This window comes from Patiria miniata, unplaced genomic scaffold, assembly GCF_015706575.1.
Source record: "Patiria miniata isolate m_02_andy unplaced genomic scaffold, ASM1570657v1 HiC_scaffold_3, whole genome shotgun sequence".
Classification (NCBI taxonomy): Eukaryota; Metazoa; Echinodermata; class Asteroidea; order Valvatida; family Asterinidae; genus Patiria; species Patiria miniata.
Window position 1 is genome coordinate 5,807,768 of NW_024037069.1, and position 18,107 is coordinate 5,825,874.

Consider the following 18,107-nt stretch of genomic DNA (forward strand, 5'->3'; position numbering starts at 1 on the left):
TATAACTGCTTTGTGTCATGCTATGTTAGAAGTTGGCTGTCTCAGCTAAAAAAACCTTGTAGATTGGGTTCTTTGTTTCAACCCTTGTTGGATTTTGAAGTCTACAAATAACAGTATCCTGTCAAAAAAAACCTTTTTCTTATTGTTTACTTCCAGTTTGCAATAACTCATGTATCAGGTCCTATATACAAGGGCAGATTAAGCAATTTTGGGTGGCTAACAGCGGCATAGCCAACATACCATGGGGGGGGGGGGCGAGTGGGAGGGCTTGATGTTACAGTGGGAGGGGGGAGGGGTGCCCAATGTCTGTACATCCGTGCTGAAATGTATCTATACAGGTTTTTTTTTTCACCAGTCAGCCTGCCTCAGTAAAGTCAAAAGGGAGGGGGGGGGCGGTGTAGCTGCACATTATTTTACTATAGCGGACACTATCGCATAATAGGTGGCACTTTCATGGCCGCACATTTAAAGATGTTTGCGTGGCGTTAAAGGGCACCATTGAAAAAAGTCCACTCGTGAAATGACTAGCAAAATAACAAGGCGGGGGGCGAATTGGGGCAACAATTGTTTTATGGGGGAGTGTACGCCCCCCCAAACCCCCCCCCCCCCCTTTGCTATGCTGCTGGTGGTTAACCTCCCCCTAACCAATGTTGTTATTTACATATTATCAGGGTGAAAAATCTATTTTCTTTCCCCTGAAATATCGTTTATAAGATATTAGATATTTCAATCCTTTACCTTTGGTGTCTGTTTGAGTTGTATCTGAAAAATCTTGACCACCCTTCAGAAAAAAATCCTGGACTTCACTACCTCATCTTTGAAAAGTTCTGGACCCACCACCAATAAAACCTTGATTCTGTAATCTTATCCACCTTACAGAGTATGAGGATGTGAAATGCAATGCTCTCTGGGCATCTGACACCAGCGAAGTAAAGACCACACAACCAGAGGGTTATATTCAGTCCCTCAGCTACGCCCCTTGGTATGATGCTGGCTCAACGTGTACGGTAGACATCAAAGGACCAGAGGTTTACAGAGTCAGGTATCCTGCAGCGGCCGATTTCAGGAAACAGTGCATAAGGCCAAGTAAAACAGAAACAAGTTTCTTCTCCTGACTTTTCGCAAAAAAAGGAAGTGGCCCTTTTTTTTTTTGGTCTCCTCAAGTTGGTAGATTTTTCAAGGACGGATGTATCGTTCCATTTTCTCGACTCAGTCGCTGATACTTTTATGTCTTGAGGAGCGTCACCTTTTTCTACACGATTTTGGAGTTGCATACATAGCAACAGTTTTGCTGGAAACAAAAAGTATATATTGCAATGAATGATTCTAAAAAAAAAAGGGGGGGTGTTGGATGGGAAAAAGGAAGTGGGCGGGGACAAGAAACGTCTTCTTTTTTTTACTTGGCCTGATTTACAGCAAGACTTATGCAGCAAATTTGTGGCACGGTTTTACAATAAACTTGCGATCCATTTTACGATAAACTTGACGCAGTATAATAACAGCTTTTACAAACCCTGTTTGTATGATTTCATATCGATCACATAGAGGTTGTCGAATTACCTCCACCTGCCACTTGGAAAACAGTTTTGTCAGACTTTCTTTGAAGTTGGGTGGCAACTCTAAAAGATCTGGCATGGATAAATAACTCTTTAGTTACCTCAAAAACAAAGCTGTGATTTTTTTTATCAACCCTGATAAGTCTGATAAGCTGAGCAATGACAGGCTCTAAGACAAACACAATAAGAAATTGAAATTGTCCATTTTCAGTTACTATGCCATCATTTATGTCGCCTCAAATTACACTAAAATTTCAAGTTATGCTATAATATGTTGTGTAAATCCCGGAGTTATTCATTATGAAACTTTCATGAATGTGTCATAAACTGACACGTTGCGCAACGTGCACATTTGCCCAATAAAGTATGCTGTGAGTGGAGCTCCCCACAGTGTAAAGTTTCATGAAATCGACTGCCGAATTGCTTATGTGCTGATCAAGTTGTTTGTTGCGAAACAATAAGCAGAGCATACCGAAGGTTCTTTTCAGAACTATACAAGCTCAGCAGAAAAATATCCTTTCTCATGGTGCAGTCTAAAACTTTCACCACCCGAACCTTCAAATCTTATCTGCATGAACTAGTTTTTCATCCGTCAACCCTCCATTTTATTTTTTCTTCAGGTTTATCATTTCCAGGATGAACCTCAGAAAAGTGACACCGGCCAACAGTCAGATCTCTCGATGCGTTGACTCCCTGGAGATCACCGACGACATCCCCGGCTATGGTCTCTTCACAAGAGGGCGGTATTGTGGCAGTCTGAGGGACGTGGAGGTCGTGACGCGGTCCAGCGACGTCCGTGTGGTGTTCACCATCGGCCCGCTCAGCGCCAACATGCCACGGGAGCTGGGCTTTGTTGCCAGCTATAAACTCATCAGTAGGTCTTTCAGTTTCATGTTTAAAAAGTCACCCCCTCTATTCATTATGAACGAGAAGTGTTGAAAGAATTAGGTTATATTCTTTAAAGGTTGAGTATATCATTTGCAGCTATCCGAAAAGTAATTGACAAAATTATTGTTGAAAAGCATACTTGGTTTAAAGATAGTTATGGCACTTAACTCCCTGTGAAATCATTTTTTCTGGTATGTTTTCATTTAGATGAAAACAATAAAAGAAGCCATTTCCAAAGATGCATAGATGCATTTTTGTAAATTTCCGTTAGTAGTTGTTTCTAATTCGGCGAAGCCGTGAAAGGGTGCACGCAAGCGTTGACACAACGCACACACACACATGCTATTATTTGTCGGTTCAGTGCGTAACATCGCGTAGCTGCAATCAGCTGAATGAGAACATGTCCTGGACACTGATTTCGGGCGCAATTCAAAACATGACATTGCAACTTTTGAATTGAAACCGAGATCTAAGAATATTGTTTTCTCGGAATATACAGCATTTGCTGAGCTGAAACTTCATCAGGTTAGTTGTTAAGCACCCTTCTTTAGACTTTGAGCACTTTTGTTTCTTCAAACAAAAAATCCCCAAATGACAAATTATGTAGTCTACCTTTAAAGTTTAATTCACAAACCATACTTTCAAAATAAACCACAAATGGAAACTGTCAATAGTCAATAGTTCAGGCAAGCAGTGTGCCCCTCCTACTGGGGCCAATTTCACGGCACTGTTAAGCACAAAAATTTGCTTAGCACAAAAAGTCAGGCTTATAAAAGCAGTTTACCGGCCAAAACTCCACGTGATGTATATTGCTCGTGATTAGTATTCAGCTGTTGTTTGCTTAGCGTGAAAATCACAAGAAGGTTTGGCTGGTAACCTGCTTTTATAAACCAGACTTTTTTTTGTGCTAAGCAAATTTTTGTGCTTAGCAGCGCTGTGAAATTGGGCCCTGGTGCTCTCAAAAGTGGCCACAAAGCATTCCATCGACCGTTCATGCACAGAGTCTATAGGGGATGAGCAGTAACAACAGATTGCCTTTGTTTGTACTGGATGACTTGTGATTGACTTGTGATTGACTTGTGATGGCCTCGACTACACCACTGGCTCATCATTTCTTTTCTGTCGCCGATTCACAGATTGCAGTGAGGAGGACTGTACCACAGACTGCGGCACAAACGCCACACTCCTGACACAGCCCAGCGGTGTCCTGGCCACCAAAGGCTTCCCAGCCCGCCTCCCACCCTTCAGTACCTGCATCTGGCAGATCAAGCTACCCAAAGGACAATACATTCGCTTGCAGTTTCCTGACTTCCGTGTGGTGCGGGATTCCGGGACCGGCGACTGCGTGGACGCGGTGATCGTGACGGGAGCAGATGGGATCAGCCAAAGCAGGATCAAGCGTGCCGGCAGGGACATGCTGACGGGGAGGCTGTGTGGCACTCCCCCGCCGCAGATAATCTCTGAGTCGGAGGAGCTGTATATCTTCTACCTGACCGGACTGGATGTCCTCTCGGAAGGATTCAGGGCCACGTACACGTCTACTGGTGAGCTTGAGTCAGGGACCAGACTTGTTCAAACTAGGTTCATACTAGCTGCAAACGAAAAAGGCAGATTTCTCAATTTATGTTGCACAGAATTCACAAAGTGGGATACGTTGCAAGTACTTTTCATTTTGCTCTGAATGCTTTATGACATCACTTTCAGTCGCGTTCATCTGAAGTATGAAGAGGACTTTAGGCCTTGACCAACTTGACTATTTCTTTCTGTCCCTGGTTTTGTTTCTCGCAATCGGCATGGGTAATAAACTGTGCGACACGTCCCCTGCTTGTCAATTTGCTTTTGAGAAAGGTCCTGCCAGAATCAAGATGTCAGACCCTTGTACCTTCTGGTGAGACACTGGCCTTCTGAACACAACTGAAATAGGAAGAGTGATGCTGGAGAGAGTAGTCGATGCAGTACATGTCCAACAGAGCTTGTGGAGTCACCTCCTTGTCCTAACTACCTAACTAATCAGTGATAGCAGCTTTATATTTCTCGTTTTTTTCTCTTCAGATTTACCAGGGTGTGGCGTGGGGCTCCACTCAGCCTCCAGTCACCTGGAGTGCCAGGCTCCCGAGGCTGTCCTGACGTCCCTCTACCATCCCCTGCCCTACCCGGCCCACTCCCACTACAGCTGGCGTATCACTACACCCACGGCCACCTACATCCAGCTGACGTTCAGCGCGTTCGACGTCCCTTCCCAAACCCCCTGCGACGGGGATTTTGTGACCATCTTTGATGGGGACGAAGAATTGGATGAGCCATGGGGGGAGTTCTGCAACTCCAGGCGGCCTCCAGGCGAGGTCCTGTCCAGCATGAACCAGATGATTATTGAGTTCGAGACGCAAGAAGCGAGCGGGGGGACGGGGTTCAGTGCCGTCTACCGTGCCCTTCGCTTCCAGCCAAAGGTGTCTTTAAAAAGTCCCTACGATGAAGGCAAGTTCTTATTCCTATTGTTTACGATCAATTTGAAACAGTACACTTCGTCTTTCTTAATGCATATTCATTACGAAAATAGAAAGAGCGAACTCAGCTCTTCATTTTGATGCATCACTTAATTTGAACATGATGGATATGGACATTATATGCCTGATTTCAAATTTTGCAAAACTTCATGTAAGGGGCTTGTTACACCCCGAAGTAGCTGTGATGACTTTAGAATCAAATTGTCTGGTCGGCTCACAAGTTGTGTGAAGATTGTTGCAAATGTTGATATTGTGTTTTGCCCCTCACTGACGTTATTTTTGTCCATCATTGTCCATGAGCTTTTGACAAAATACCCAAATACCCTGTGAAATTATTGTGACTGAAATGATATCATTTGAAAGATAACAAACATTGAGGGTGGTTTAAAAAAATGTGCCAGTGGATACTTTTTTGTTATGTCCGTTAGCAACGAAATCCGGTTACAAGACACCCAAATTTGTGCAGATGTTTTCTCTGTTTTCTCAAAATGAACAGTAGTCCCTGAGCTGAAACTTCAACAAGTTAGTTGTTGTGAGCCCTTCTTATGATTTTGAGCCATTTGTTGTTGTTCAAACGAAAAAAGAATGGACAAAAAGGAACATTTCCCATGTAGCTTTAATTGAGTGGGACTCAAACCCACGACCTCCTGCTTACAGCTCGGATTCTGTTTCGGGGGAAAATATATTTTAATTTTGGGTTTTGTGCTGCCTCGACCTTTTGTTTTCAAAAGTAACTTACTCTGTTGCTCTTGGTCCCAGATTACAGCTGTGAGAGTGGCTGGGCTGAATACTACGGCAACTGCTACCACTTCCACCAGGAGAACGCCACGCTGAAATGGAAAGACGCTGAGAGGCAGTGTGCCATAGAGGGCGCCCTACTGACCAGCATCAGGGACTACGGCGAGATGAACTTCCTACATCTCATGCTGACGTCGGATTGGTTCACCGAGGAGACAACAACTTATATAGGTGAGGAAAATCTATATTTTGTTCTAGGAAGTTTAAAAGGAACCATTATATTAACTTTACACTGGAACAATTTTTTGTGCAAATTTCCACTCTATGAGGCACCCCAATTTGGTTACAAGATTTGTAAAGTACACTTTTTTCCAAACATTTAGAATGTTCCAGGTTTTTTCCTGACAACTGAGGACACTGTTTGTGACTTGAATTACGACTTGATGACTTGTAATATGACTTGTGAGGTCTAATTATAGACTCGACTACAGCCAAAAAAAAGTTTATCAAATGATAAACCCAATTTCCATCAAAAGTCCTGAACAATCTCAGATGTCAATTTGCAGTCCTTTTCTTTCCCTGTAACTACTCACTTTAAAAAAGTTTGAATTGAGAAGGGAGCCAAAATTATGAAAACCTTATTCTCGATTATCCTCTATATATTTGGGTGTTTCTCTTGACTTGCTCACTGTTTGTGATGTCATTCATTCTTTCTTACTCTTTCTCTCCCAGGTTTAACTGATATTCAAGAGGAGGGGCGGTTCCGATGGCTTGATGGGCGGCCTCTCAGTTACTCCGACTGGATGGTTAACAGGTGGGTAAAAAGCTTGAACATTTCTCCTCAGTCATTACGAGCTTGCATTTCTGTAAACCAGTGAGGAATTGCCAACTCTGTGATTGATAGTCTGAGGTTGGCGTAGCGGTACTTTCCTCGCCTTCCACCGCTGTGACCCGGGTTCGAATCCCGCCCGGGCCAATATGTGGATTGGGTTTTCAGTCCCTACCTGATTTCGTGGGTTTTCCTCAGAATATTCCTCTGGGCTTTTCCTCCCACCTCTAAAACTGTAACTTCTTCTCATTGTCTTCTCTCCACAGGTTTCTTCAGGCTTTCGAGCTACAGTGCCTAGGGCACTTTTGAGGGATCCTTGGTTTTATTACCAGAAAGAAATAAAATAAATAATACCTTGATTTATTCTTTGTAGTGCTTTTAACTAAGATTAAATCACTTTACATTATTATTCCTGATCATTGGGCCAATTAAACATTCCATCTCAGCTCCCTGGGGAGTATACAGCTCAATGCTGCCATTTCGGCGCAAAGCAGCTAAAATCAATCACAATAACCATTCTCCGCCCTCACAGTTACCCATTTACTCCTGGGTGGAGAGAAGCAATGAATTGGCTTGATTTGAAGCTAAGAAATAGCGTACAGCCATGAAAATAAGCAGTTGTTATCGATGTAGCACTAACTAAAGGCACAAACTGAAAAACCATGCACAAACTTTTGATCATGAAATGCGATTTCCATCTATAGCACTCTTTAAATATTCCAAAAATCAAGTCAATTGACTGATCATCAGAAATCTCCTACATTTCTCAATTTCTTCTAAATTGCGGAATAATTTCACAGGGTGTTTAGTACCAGTACGATCTTTAATCCAAGTGAGCTTTTTGATTACAATTCGGTAGGTTACTTTTAGGATAAATGCAAATGATCCTATATGCCTTTCAATTCACAAAGACACAGTATAATTGTCTTGTTTTTCTTATTGACCACAGCGATGGTTACACCCAGCCAGATGGGGATGTTCTTGAAGACTGCTCCATGATCATGATGCGCAGCCTTCACTCCACACAGAACTGGGAGGACATCCCATGCTCCTTGAGAGCAGCTAGGCAGTTCATCTGCAAGAAACCGGCCCGCAAACCAGGTCAGCAAACACTCATGACTTTCAAGCAATTCTTCTGGGATTTTCCAGCGTGTTAGTAAAACTAAACTTTCAAAGCACTCAAACCAGAATTACACAGGTTTATTTTGAAACTGGTGCAGTCATTTATGAAACTTGTTGAAGCAACCCAGGAACTGGCAACATGTTAGCGCCCAAATTATGTATTTTTGTATTTATTGTAGTACAGACTCTCTAAAAGAATTATACCACTTTTTTCACATACAGATGGAACAGAGCATAACACATCAGAAACTCTTGGAGAACTACAAACAAAAGGTATGGTTAAGAATCAAAGTAATTAATCAAGAATGCAAGATAAAAATCCCCCCTCCCAATTTTTTTTTTTTACAAATTTCAAGAAATCCCAAGATTAAAAGTCCCAGCAGAGTTTCAGGTGAGTCAATTACAAGTCGCGTCACAGTAAGCTTTAGATCTCTGGCTGTGCTCCGTGGTCAGACATGGGTCGTATGGCGGCTGCCTGAGGTGCCTTTACATGCCTTTACATGCTTTCAGCTTGTCCACATTGTAGCCGCGTCCTTCACAATTCAGCTTCTCAGTTGCCAGTAAGGATTTTTAGCCCCCAAATTACTATTATCATTATTATTAGTATAAAAAGGCTTGCTTTTGTCAGACAGCTCATACAGACACTAAACATTTAATAAACTTGTGATTGATTTTGTATGGCATGATGACGACTGCAATTCTTTGAAAATCAAAGTCTTTGGACAATACATCAGCAACAGACTGATTCCTGATATGCGTCTGTGTGATACTTGCAGAATGTGACAGTGGTTGGTCGCTCGCCGGCAACCTGTGCGCCCGCCTCCTCTTGGCAACAGATGCCCTCCCCGTTTCCCCTGACGACTCCGGCGAATGCCTCACTGACGTCCAAGTCACACCTGATCTCCTGGTCTCAATCCTGTACCTGGTCAGGCGCGTCTGGACCAACGCCTCCTTGCAGCAGGAGGGGTACCGCATCGGCGTGGGGCGGACGGATGCGACGGGACAAATGTGGGACAGTAGGAGTGATCCTGAGATGGAGTACGGGGGATGCACGAGGGTCCGTTACTCTGGTGGCCGGTGGGAGCCGGAGGAGCATATCCCCTGTGATAGTCCGGTGTCTGCCGTGGTGTGTTACCAGCAGACTAGAGGTAATGTCATTTCATATTATTTACTTTGTGATAAAGTACCCCCTCAATTGTAACGAGCGAGAGCTAGACCAAGTCAAACTTTTATACTTGTGGCAACTAACTCACACTTAAGTGTACTAGCATATCCAGAACCAAAGTTTCTTTTTGTTCGGGGGGGGGGGGACGGCACAAAGAACACAATAGCGCGCTGGCTGGTCAGATATTTGGAGCACACCTCCTTTGACTCAAGGAAGCTTGTCTTCCTGGTGTTTTCTTTTCTTTCTTTTAATCATTTTGGAGTTAAACATATTAAATAATATTTAAAATATCAATCGAGGAAAAGGGGATGGCTAGACCACAGCATCCTTTTAAGAACAGTTGTCTTATTCTCCTGATTCATTAAAAACAAATTGACAAAATGAGGAACGGCCAACATAGGACTGGATAGCTCAGTTGGTAGACCACTGGAAGGGCAATCCGGAGATTGCAGGTTCAAGCCCTGTTCTTATGTTCAACTTTAAAAAGATAAAAAAGTGAATTGACTGTTGTTTAATTTGTGAAGTATGCTAATATCGAAGTGCGAACAACTACTTCTTCTGCTTCCTGGCTCCCTGCCATGCATTATGATGGCCTTGGCTACCGGTAACCAGTGATGCGACCAACCCTGGAAGGTTGGTCCCAAGCCTAGTCCAGCTATAGTTCATTAGTGTAGCGTCGAGTAAAGTTTGTCAAACTCACCATGGTTGGTGCTCAAACTTGCTCAAGAATTCAAGGGATTTGTACAATTTTGACTTTTTTTTTCCTGTGTATCAGATGTGACTCAGCAGTGCGGTGACTCTATGTTCTACTGCGATACCGGGGAGTGCATACAGCAAGTATACATGTGTGATGGCGTGGTGGACTGCGCAGACATGAGTGACGAGGCAATCTGCGTACAAGGTATGACATGTCAAGTAAAAAGAGTAAAGTCTGTCCCGAGCCAATGTGGCTCATCAGGCCGGCGTTTATCTCCGGTTTCAGTAGCATGAAACGACTGAGAATATTTCTACTCCCCCTGGATGGGATGCTAGTCCATCGCAGTACCCATTTATACTCCTGGGTGGAGAGGGGCAAGTGGGGGGAAGTGCCTTGCCCAAGGACACAATATATGACCAGTGGCTGGATTCGAACCCCAGACCCTCTGATCATGAGGTACGAACCCTAACCACTAGGCCACACACTTCCATGACATGTCAAGTATTCAACATCAAAATTGCAATTTTTAAAATTGGGTTCCCCCCGCTTCATTGATGCTAATTTAATATTCATAAGATGTAATTTACGTTGGAGTGATATAAATTCAACATTGGGTTTTGCCCTTCACCTACGTATTTTATAAACACTGTATATTCAGTGTTGTCCTGAGAGATTGTGAGAAAAATTTCACAAACTACGTACTCGGGTGAGACTCGAACCCATGACCTCCTGCTTACTAGTGCAGACGTCTTAACCACTCAACCAGTGATATAGCAGTAGGTATCGCAATGAATTTCATCCGATGTTTCATTTTGTCCAAAAAGTCATTGAGCAAGCTGTTGATTTTTCTGGCAAGGTCTTGATTAGTACTGAGATAAAATGGAAAAACCCAACGTTAAAACAGCATGTTCTGGACGCAATAATTCTGTAAAATATTCCCTAGAATTTCAGTTGTCGCGTTCAGAACTCTCCAACTTTCTAATTCTAGGAAACAATTTTTGAATATATATTTTATCCAAATATGAGTGAATTTTACCCGGAATCCCCCACTGTACCTAAATTTGAAGTATTTTGATCCATTGAGGACTGCAAGAAAGCCACTCGTATTATGATTGGGGTTGTTGACGTCTCTATTCTTTATTATTGAAAGAAACATTTGGATTACTTGCAACGTTGGACTCGGGTAGTTCAGTCGGTTCTCTTGTACAGATACTTGGGGAGTTAGTATTAAAAACATCTTTTCTTTTATAGATACAGTCATGGTTTGTAACATTGAAATATTACCCCCCAGAATATATTCCTAATTAACTTCCGTGTTTTTCTGTGCTGCATTTGTAGGTTTCAGTAACCCTTGAAAATAAGAGACTAATCTGAATTTAAATTTCTTCATACAGCAAGAACTGTTGGACCGAGTGAGTGTTTTTCTTTACGCTTGGCTGCACTTAGTGACAGGATTCTCACTGCCCAAAAAGTGCCAACTCAAAATCAAATAATCCGAAACTATTTCAGTTTTGAATTTTAAACAAAGAGTAACGCTAGAATAAATTCACACCTCCCTCGTGCTTTCCTTTATTCCTTTGCTTTCTTTTCAAGGTCCATGCTTTAGGCCAACTAATAGATTCCTTTGGGTTCTTAGCATTTTATTTCACCCGAGGGAAGCATGACCTTTTTTTTTTGCATGGAAATTATCGCAGCACCATGTTGTAGCAGTACCAAAGAAAATAGTTGTAGTTAGCAGGCATGCAACTTTTCCTCAGATCAGCCGATTTCCTCTTTTTTTACTTAAAAATGGAAAAACACTGTACAAAGTCTGGGAAAGATTTGATTTTCCTCTTTTTTGTGATTTCCTAGTTGCATGCCTGAGTTAGGACTTTTACAATTTCTGTTAGATTTTAGATTACTAACACATGAATGGCTTTAACAAACTGCTTATCACCAGAGTTGCAATGACTCGAGTCAGTGCATCGACTCTAGTCTGACTCGAGTTACACTTTTTGGTGACTCAACTCAACTCGAGTCCCTAAGTGTAAATGACTCGACTTGAGTCACTGCAAGCAAATGACTCGACTCGACTCAAGGCATTCATCGGAAGACTCGACTCGACTTGAGCGAAGGCTAATAAGACTCGAGTCACATAAATAAAAGCAAAACTTTTCGAAAAATTTTCGGTGCAAAATTTACGTTCATGTCACTGTACGAATACAGTACGGTACAGTGGCCGCTTGTCATGTACAAACAAACAACGTGTCACAGACTCCCACTTTGTGGTTCTGGAACGCACAAAATACTATCATGGAACAAGACTTCAAACACATTTTTCAATTCGTGGTTTCATCATTGGCTTTGGACGATTTCTTATTAAGCTCCTGGATTTGAACACAGGCTAAATGTATGCCTTCCTTTAAAAAATTAATAGGGCAATTCCACACCAAAGTGGACATGACACCAAAAAATTCAAATGCATGTGACTTAAACAAGTTTGGCGTCAAATGAAAGCTAAAAGTCTATATTTTCAATATTTGAAGTCGGAATTTTATTTTTGATACATTTCGGTACCAAAAAATAGGATTACGTAATAATCCTGTTTTAATCCTAAAAATGTGATTAATAGTGATATGAAAGTATTCTACCAATACACACACACAAATACATGTATGTACTAATGCCATCAGTTTCTGTCATGAGAAAGTATAGGTCATGACAAATTGACTGAAACTTTTTTTTTACGATTTGTGTAATTTGTTTTGCTTCAGTGACTTCTAACATTTCAGCCTTCGAAAATGTCCTTCCGTTACCGAAAAAATACATATTTTTAATTTATTTTTAAAACTTGCAGTATGAATGCAATGAAAGTTATTGGGCAAAGCAAGTTTAGGTAGGCCTTCAATATGACATTATAACTGACACTTCTGTACTTCTCGTTTTTTCATTACAATTAATTAAATCACGTCCTTCCGTTACCAAATTGGTAACGGAAGGACAGTAACAGAAGGACAAATGTTATTTTTATCAAATGTTACGACATTTGTGCTCATGTTTGAAAATGAAAATTACTGCAACTACATGCATGTATAATGCGCATTGAAAGGACATTCATGTGACCCACCTTCACAAAGGTGGTATAAGCAGGGCAAGGTGTTCATTACAGAGGATGGCACAGGCATATGTACAACATGTACAATGTACATGTACATGTATGTCAGTGTACCAGTACTCGTACATGTATGGAGTTGTTGCAGAAAATCAAATCATAAAGTTGCTGCCATCACTATTAATGGACAATAGAGAAAGATACAATTTCTGTGACGCCATTACAGAAGTCAAAAATGAGATGGCAGAAAGTACCGGTACTATTGGGCACTTTCATACAATTTACATGTGTAAGACATGTGAGGTGCAATTTTTGACAAATTAAGTTAACAACTTCAGTTTGGATGTTTATTAGTTAATTATTAACAACACTCTAAATCATTATAATTTAATTTCAAACATTGAATTTAGAGTTCAATTAAAATCAACACCTGAAACATTTTTTTAAAGCATAATGATTCTGAAGCCATCAGTTCTACCGGTAGATGTTTTTAACTTAAATGTACATGTAGGCTGGTCGCACCCCTCCCCCCTCCCCCCCCCCCCCCCCCCCCATCCTTTAGGTAAACCACTGAACCTACCGGTATTATTATTAAAAGTTGTTGGTGAACATGTAACCAATATACTCAAGTGTTCAAATACTGTGTATTTAAACTTTTAAGGATTGAGGTGATGGGTTTGAAGTCTATTTCTGTAGTAGTCTTGTGTTCGTGAATTATGTTTTTTTGGTTGTTTTCGTTTTTCATTTATTATCATTAATTAGCAGGCACCTATCTTTATCTCAATAGTTTCTTGGGTATAATTATTTATGCCAGGTCTGCATATTGTTCACATTCAGTTACACATTTCAGCAATTTGTTTCACTTGTATAATTGGTGTGAATTAACATTTTGTTCATGCTATAATTGAGTAAACCTTTTGTCCTTCCATTACCGTCCTTCCGTTACCAAATTATAATCCACTGAAGATGTTGTAATTACATTACCGAAACACTTAAATTCAAATGAAAGGTGGTATAGTATAGATAAAGCTTCAGGGATTCCATTTCCTACCTTTAAAATAAAATTGCCCCATAAAATTCACCGTTACGCAAAACACATGTTAGTTGAAAAACCCTTGTCCGTTTTACCGTCCTTCCGTTACCGACCTCATTAATATTCATAATTCATGAACGAGAGGTATTCATGCCCCCCAAAAGTGTGGAAATTGAAGGTAGCATTATAGCAATACAATTGTGACATTTGTTTGCTGTAACTAATAACAGTGTCTGTGATACACACATTTGAAATTTTGTTTAATGAGTGAAAACGTCCTTAATTCCGTTACCGTGGAATTGCCCAATAGATTCATGCCCACTTTTAAATATTCAGAAACACTTTTGTTTCATGCAATTTTGTTTTGATGTTGTCTGCGATCAGCGAAAAACTTCTAGACTTGAAGCCAAGCCAGATAGCCTATAAGACCGAAGTTTCCCTTCTTGTTAACCTTTTTGTCAGCTTTTGCAAAGCGCTCCGATCTTTGTGGGGCGCTATAAAAATGCCTATATGTATGTATGTATGTAACTGTTAGTGATGCAAATGACTTTCTTTCTGGTATTTATTTGTTATATAGTGTTCAAAAATGTGTGACTCCAATTGACTCGAGCTAAATATTTGACTCGCGCGACTAGACTTGACTACACACTGTGACTCAACTCCACCTTCTTTACCTAATGAATTGACTCGACTCGAGTCACTTCTTTAAAATGACTCGACGCGACTCGAGTCACAAAAATCAGTGACTTGTTACAACTCTGCTTATTACTAGCTTGAGCAATCTGAAGTTTAAGAATTGTAAAAAGTTACAGGACCTGATGTTTCAATTCGGGCAGAATCTTTTAATATCAAATGCGAATTGAACAAATCTTGCAGTGGACAGAAAAAAGTCATTAATCCAGGTCACTTTCTGTTTGACTCACCCTGTTCAGCTATTGTCTAGATTTTCAACAAATACAACAATTTGGGGAAACATTGACAATAGAAATAGCTCTGCGAGTCCATTAAGCTTTCAAAACATCAAGCTCTCTGACTTTTACAATTTAGTAAATGTCTTATGACTAGGTACACGATAACATGCTTAACTTGTCCGGGCATTTTATCTTTCAGATACAACTGATGCTGTAAGCTTGGCTGACAGTTGCAACAGTGGGCTTTTCCGTTGTGCCAAAGGGGGTTGTATTTCTCTCTCCTTTCTGTGCGACTTTATCCGCCAGTGTTCGGACGGTTCAGATGAGGAACATTGTGGTCAGTAGCTTTTAATAAATATGTCTAAAAAGACATCTCAGATATATCAGTTTTAGTAGGCCTGTGTTGATTATTTGATGCATTTTGTAAATCAAGTGTTGTGTCAGTTATTATATTACATTTATAGGTCAAATAAACTGAAAACCACATTTTGATAATGAAAGCTTCCTTCTGAGAAATGCAAGAGCCTGCCAAAAAGTTCTTAAGAACAAAAAATATTTAAAAAAATCTTTCCGGTGGGACATAAACAAACACAGATGTACTTGGGTAATTCCAGCGCTATGTAATGTCTGCAACCGAGCTTTTAAGAGCTCAGTGAATAAACCTGAAAATGTATTTGTCAAATCTTATACATCCATCATCTAGTGATGGTCAAGGAGATTACAGACTAGGATTTTTTTTTATCATTTCTCTGAATCATTAATTAGAAGACATGGTTAATTAGCTCTGTCACCGACATTACACAGTTTCCTTTCTTAATGCTGTTATTGCCTACTTGGTAAATAAAACTATTTCAAGACAACCTTTTCACATGTTTTTCTGAGTTTTGAGTCAATTTTGGATCCTTTCTTGCGTGTTATCCTTGATTTCTGTGCCATATACCCTGAACTGAAACACACAACATGTCCTACTGACAATCGATGCACTACTATTTGTTCGTTCTATTAACCTATTTGTCCCTGAACCCCCTAGCGCGGAGTGCCATATGGACCATGGTATGCCATACTGTTATTGCCAGGGATCGACCAATCGGGATGGAGGAATTCAAACTTGCTTGAAGATAACATGTGATATAAGTGCTCATTGGTTCAATCTGTTTCATTAGAGTATCCGCCGTGCCGACCGTCAGAGTTCACGTGCAGTAACGGTCAGTGCATCGACGGAGACAAGCAGTGTAATATACACGTGGACTGTCTGGACGGATCGGATGAGACCAACTGTGGTAAGATACAACTCAAGATGTTGTTCGCATAGCATTTGCATAAATTTAAATCCAAATTTGCATAAAAAGTTACATGGCATCCCCTTTTGAAGGAATTGTGGTGGGATGATGTAAATGTCATTTGTTCAGTGTCTTACATTAGTAGGAGATGCCACAGTCATTATAATCAAATTGAGTATCTTGTAAAGAGACAAAGGTGGACAAAGTTTTGTTGTCCTTTTTTTTTTTTTTTTGCCGCTCTTTGGGTTTTCCCGGCATTTTCTTCAGTTTTACTAACAACTGTTTCTTAAGTACACTTTTATAGATGTACATGTATGTGCAGCAGTTTCTTTGCTTAATATGAGAAACAGCTGGAGAAAACCATTTATACTAAAGCAATTTTCTTGTGCGACAGTAAGCAGACATATTGACATACCGTCAAGCAGTGATATGAAATTAATCTCTGGCGTAAAGTGCGTAGTCAACAAAGTTTTTCTTTGTTTCCAAATGGTCTTTATTTAACTTTCCCCAGACATCTGCCGGATGGCATTCCAGTGCTATGACAGTTCCTGCATACCCCACCACGCAGTGTGTGATGCCACCCAAGATTGCCCAGGATTTATACGGGAGGACGAAGCAGGCTGTGGTAAGATGACTGTCATTCAGACTCTAGATTTCTGGCCCACAGTCTAACATGACCTCCTTAGTGCAGAGTCTTAACCACTCGACCATCGAGCTTGCTAGGATGGGTTTGTTAGTTTAAATCTAATGTAGCAGCAAGTACCGCAACCAAACTTTTTATAAGATATGCCAGTGAAGGGCAAAACGCTTAATAAAATTTACTTCCTCGACGCAAATCACATTTGATAAAAAGTGTAAAAGTTAGCAAATTTATGGTGTATTGTGAATCTCTCCTATTCCATCCGTCTACCGTAATGGTCTGTTGCTTTTCTCAGCCCATTCCACCGACTCCGACTTCCAGTGTGGTGCCGATCAGCTGCAATGCAACAACGGTGCCTGCGCCGACACGAGACACTGGTGCATTTATGACTTTGACGAGTTTGGGTACCAGACAGGCTGCCGCGATGTTACCCACCTTCGATTTTGTGGTATGGCTCTACAAAATATCTTGTTTGTTAATTGTTGTAGCGCCATGAACGCTTTTTTTGTTATAGTCGGGCAGATTGGTGCAAAAAATGATAGAATTGCTCATTTGATGATAAAAGTAAAAAGATGGCATACAGTAAGAATACGCCCTAGGGAAAGTTTTTAGCTATAGGGCCAACGCAGATTTGTACTTCAAAAAAAAAAAAAGTAGAATAACAAGCAATTCCAAATTTTCAAAATGGCTGCCATTGCCTGTTATTCTATCTATATGTTTTCAAAGGATAAATTTGCAATGGCCCTAGAGCCAAGTATTTTCTCATGACACACTCTGACGGTGTGCCAAATGCCATGCTTTTATCATGAAATGAACAATCCCATCACCAATCTGCCGTACTATTACGTGGATGCGTTCGTATTATCATTATTATTATAGTACTGTCGGTTGGCATGGGTGGCTTGTGCGTTAAGCGCTCGCCTCTCACCAAGGTGAGCACTGTTTGAATCCTGGCCGCGGATCACATGTGAGTAGAGTTGTGCATTGGTTCTCTCCTGTGCCACGAAGGTTTTTCTCCGGGCCTTCCGGTTTTCCTCCCTCCGGAAAAGTCAAACACTTTCGATCTCAGGCTGTGCTCCGTGTTCATATATGGGTCAATGTGGCCGGCAGCCATAGGCGCCTTTACGTGCCAGCGGCCCCACCACGTTGTAGCCGCATCCTTTGCAAGTCAGCATCCCAGCTGCGAGTAAGGATGATTAGCCTCCCGAATTACTAATTACTGTTACTATTATTATTCTCCTGTTACGTGTGACCTCAACTTGTGATTGACTTGTAATTGATTTAATTACAACTGTGTTATATTCCCTTGTGTCAAGTAATGTAATCAGTTTAACAATCCTAAGCTACAACTTGCAGTTAATTTCTTAAGTCACCGGAAACTTGTGTTCATTTACAGAGCATTTCACATGCAGCGCCTTCACCTACAAGTGCCCCCGGTCCTACTGTATTCCACTTCATCGACGCTGTGACAACGTGTCGGACTGTCCGAATGGGGAAGATGAGCTCTCGTGCGGTGAGTTCACAGGATCCAGACAAAGTTTGTTGAGAAATAATGTTTAATCGTCCAACAGCTCAGGACCAGTCATTTCTCACTGTGGTGTATTTGCATTTTACTGGGGAAAAAAATGCCACATTCCTTTCATGAATTTAATT

At 41.0% G+C, this 18,107-nt stretch overlaps 1 protein-coding gene across 1 annotated transcript in view; it reads left to right on the plus strand.

Moving 5' to 3' along the window:
* The window catches only part of LOC119737135, a 98,263-nt gene that overhangs the window by 64,284 nt on the left and 15,872 nt on the right, over positions 1-18,107 (plus strand). Inside the window, exons 20-35 of the mRNA XM_038211252.1 lie at positions 880-1,042; positions 2,177-2,430; positions 3,581-3,988; positions 4,497-4,919; positions 5,708-5,917; positions 6,419-6,500; positions 7,465-7,616; positions 7,860-7,910; positions 8,414-8,785; positions 9,578-9,703; positions 10,894-10,911; positions 14,734-14,871; positions 15,698-15,814; positions 16,326-16,439; positions 16,750-16,902; positions 17,851-17,967. Of these exons, the coding sequence (XP_038067180.1) occupies positions 880-1,042; positions 2,177-2,430; positions 3,581-3,988; positions 4,497-4,919; positions 5,708-5,917; positions 6,419-6,500; positions 7,465-7,616; positions 7,860-7,910; positions 8,414-8,785; positions 9,578-9,703; positions 10,894-10,911; positions 14,734-14,871; positions 15,698-15,814; positions 16,326-16,439; positions 16,750-16,902; positions 17,851-17,967 (2,898 nt within the window). The remainder of the gene's footprint in view (positions 1-879; positions 1,043-2,176; positions 2,431-3,580; positions 3,989-4,496; positions 4,920-5,707; positions 5,918-6,418; positions 6,501-7,464; positions 7,617-7,859; positions 7,911-8,413; positions 8,786-9,577; positions 9,704-10,893; positions 10,912-14,733; positions 14,872-15,697; positions 15,815-16,325; positions 16,440-16,749; positions 16,903-17,850; positions 17,968-18,107) is intronic.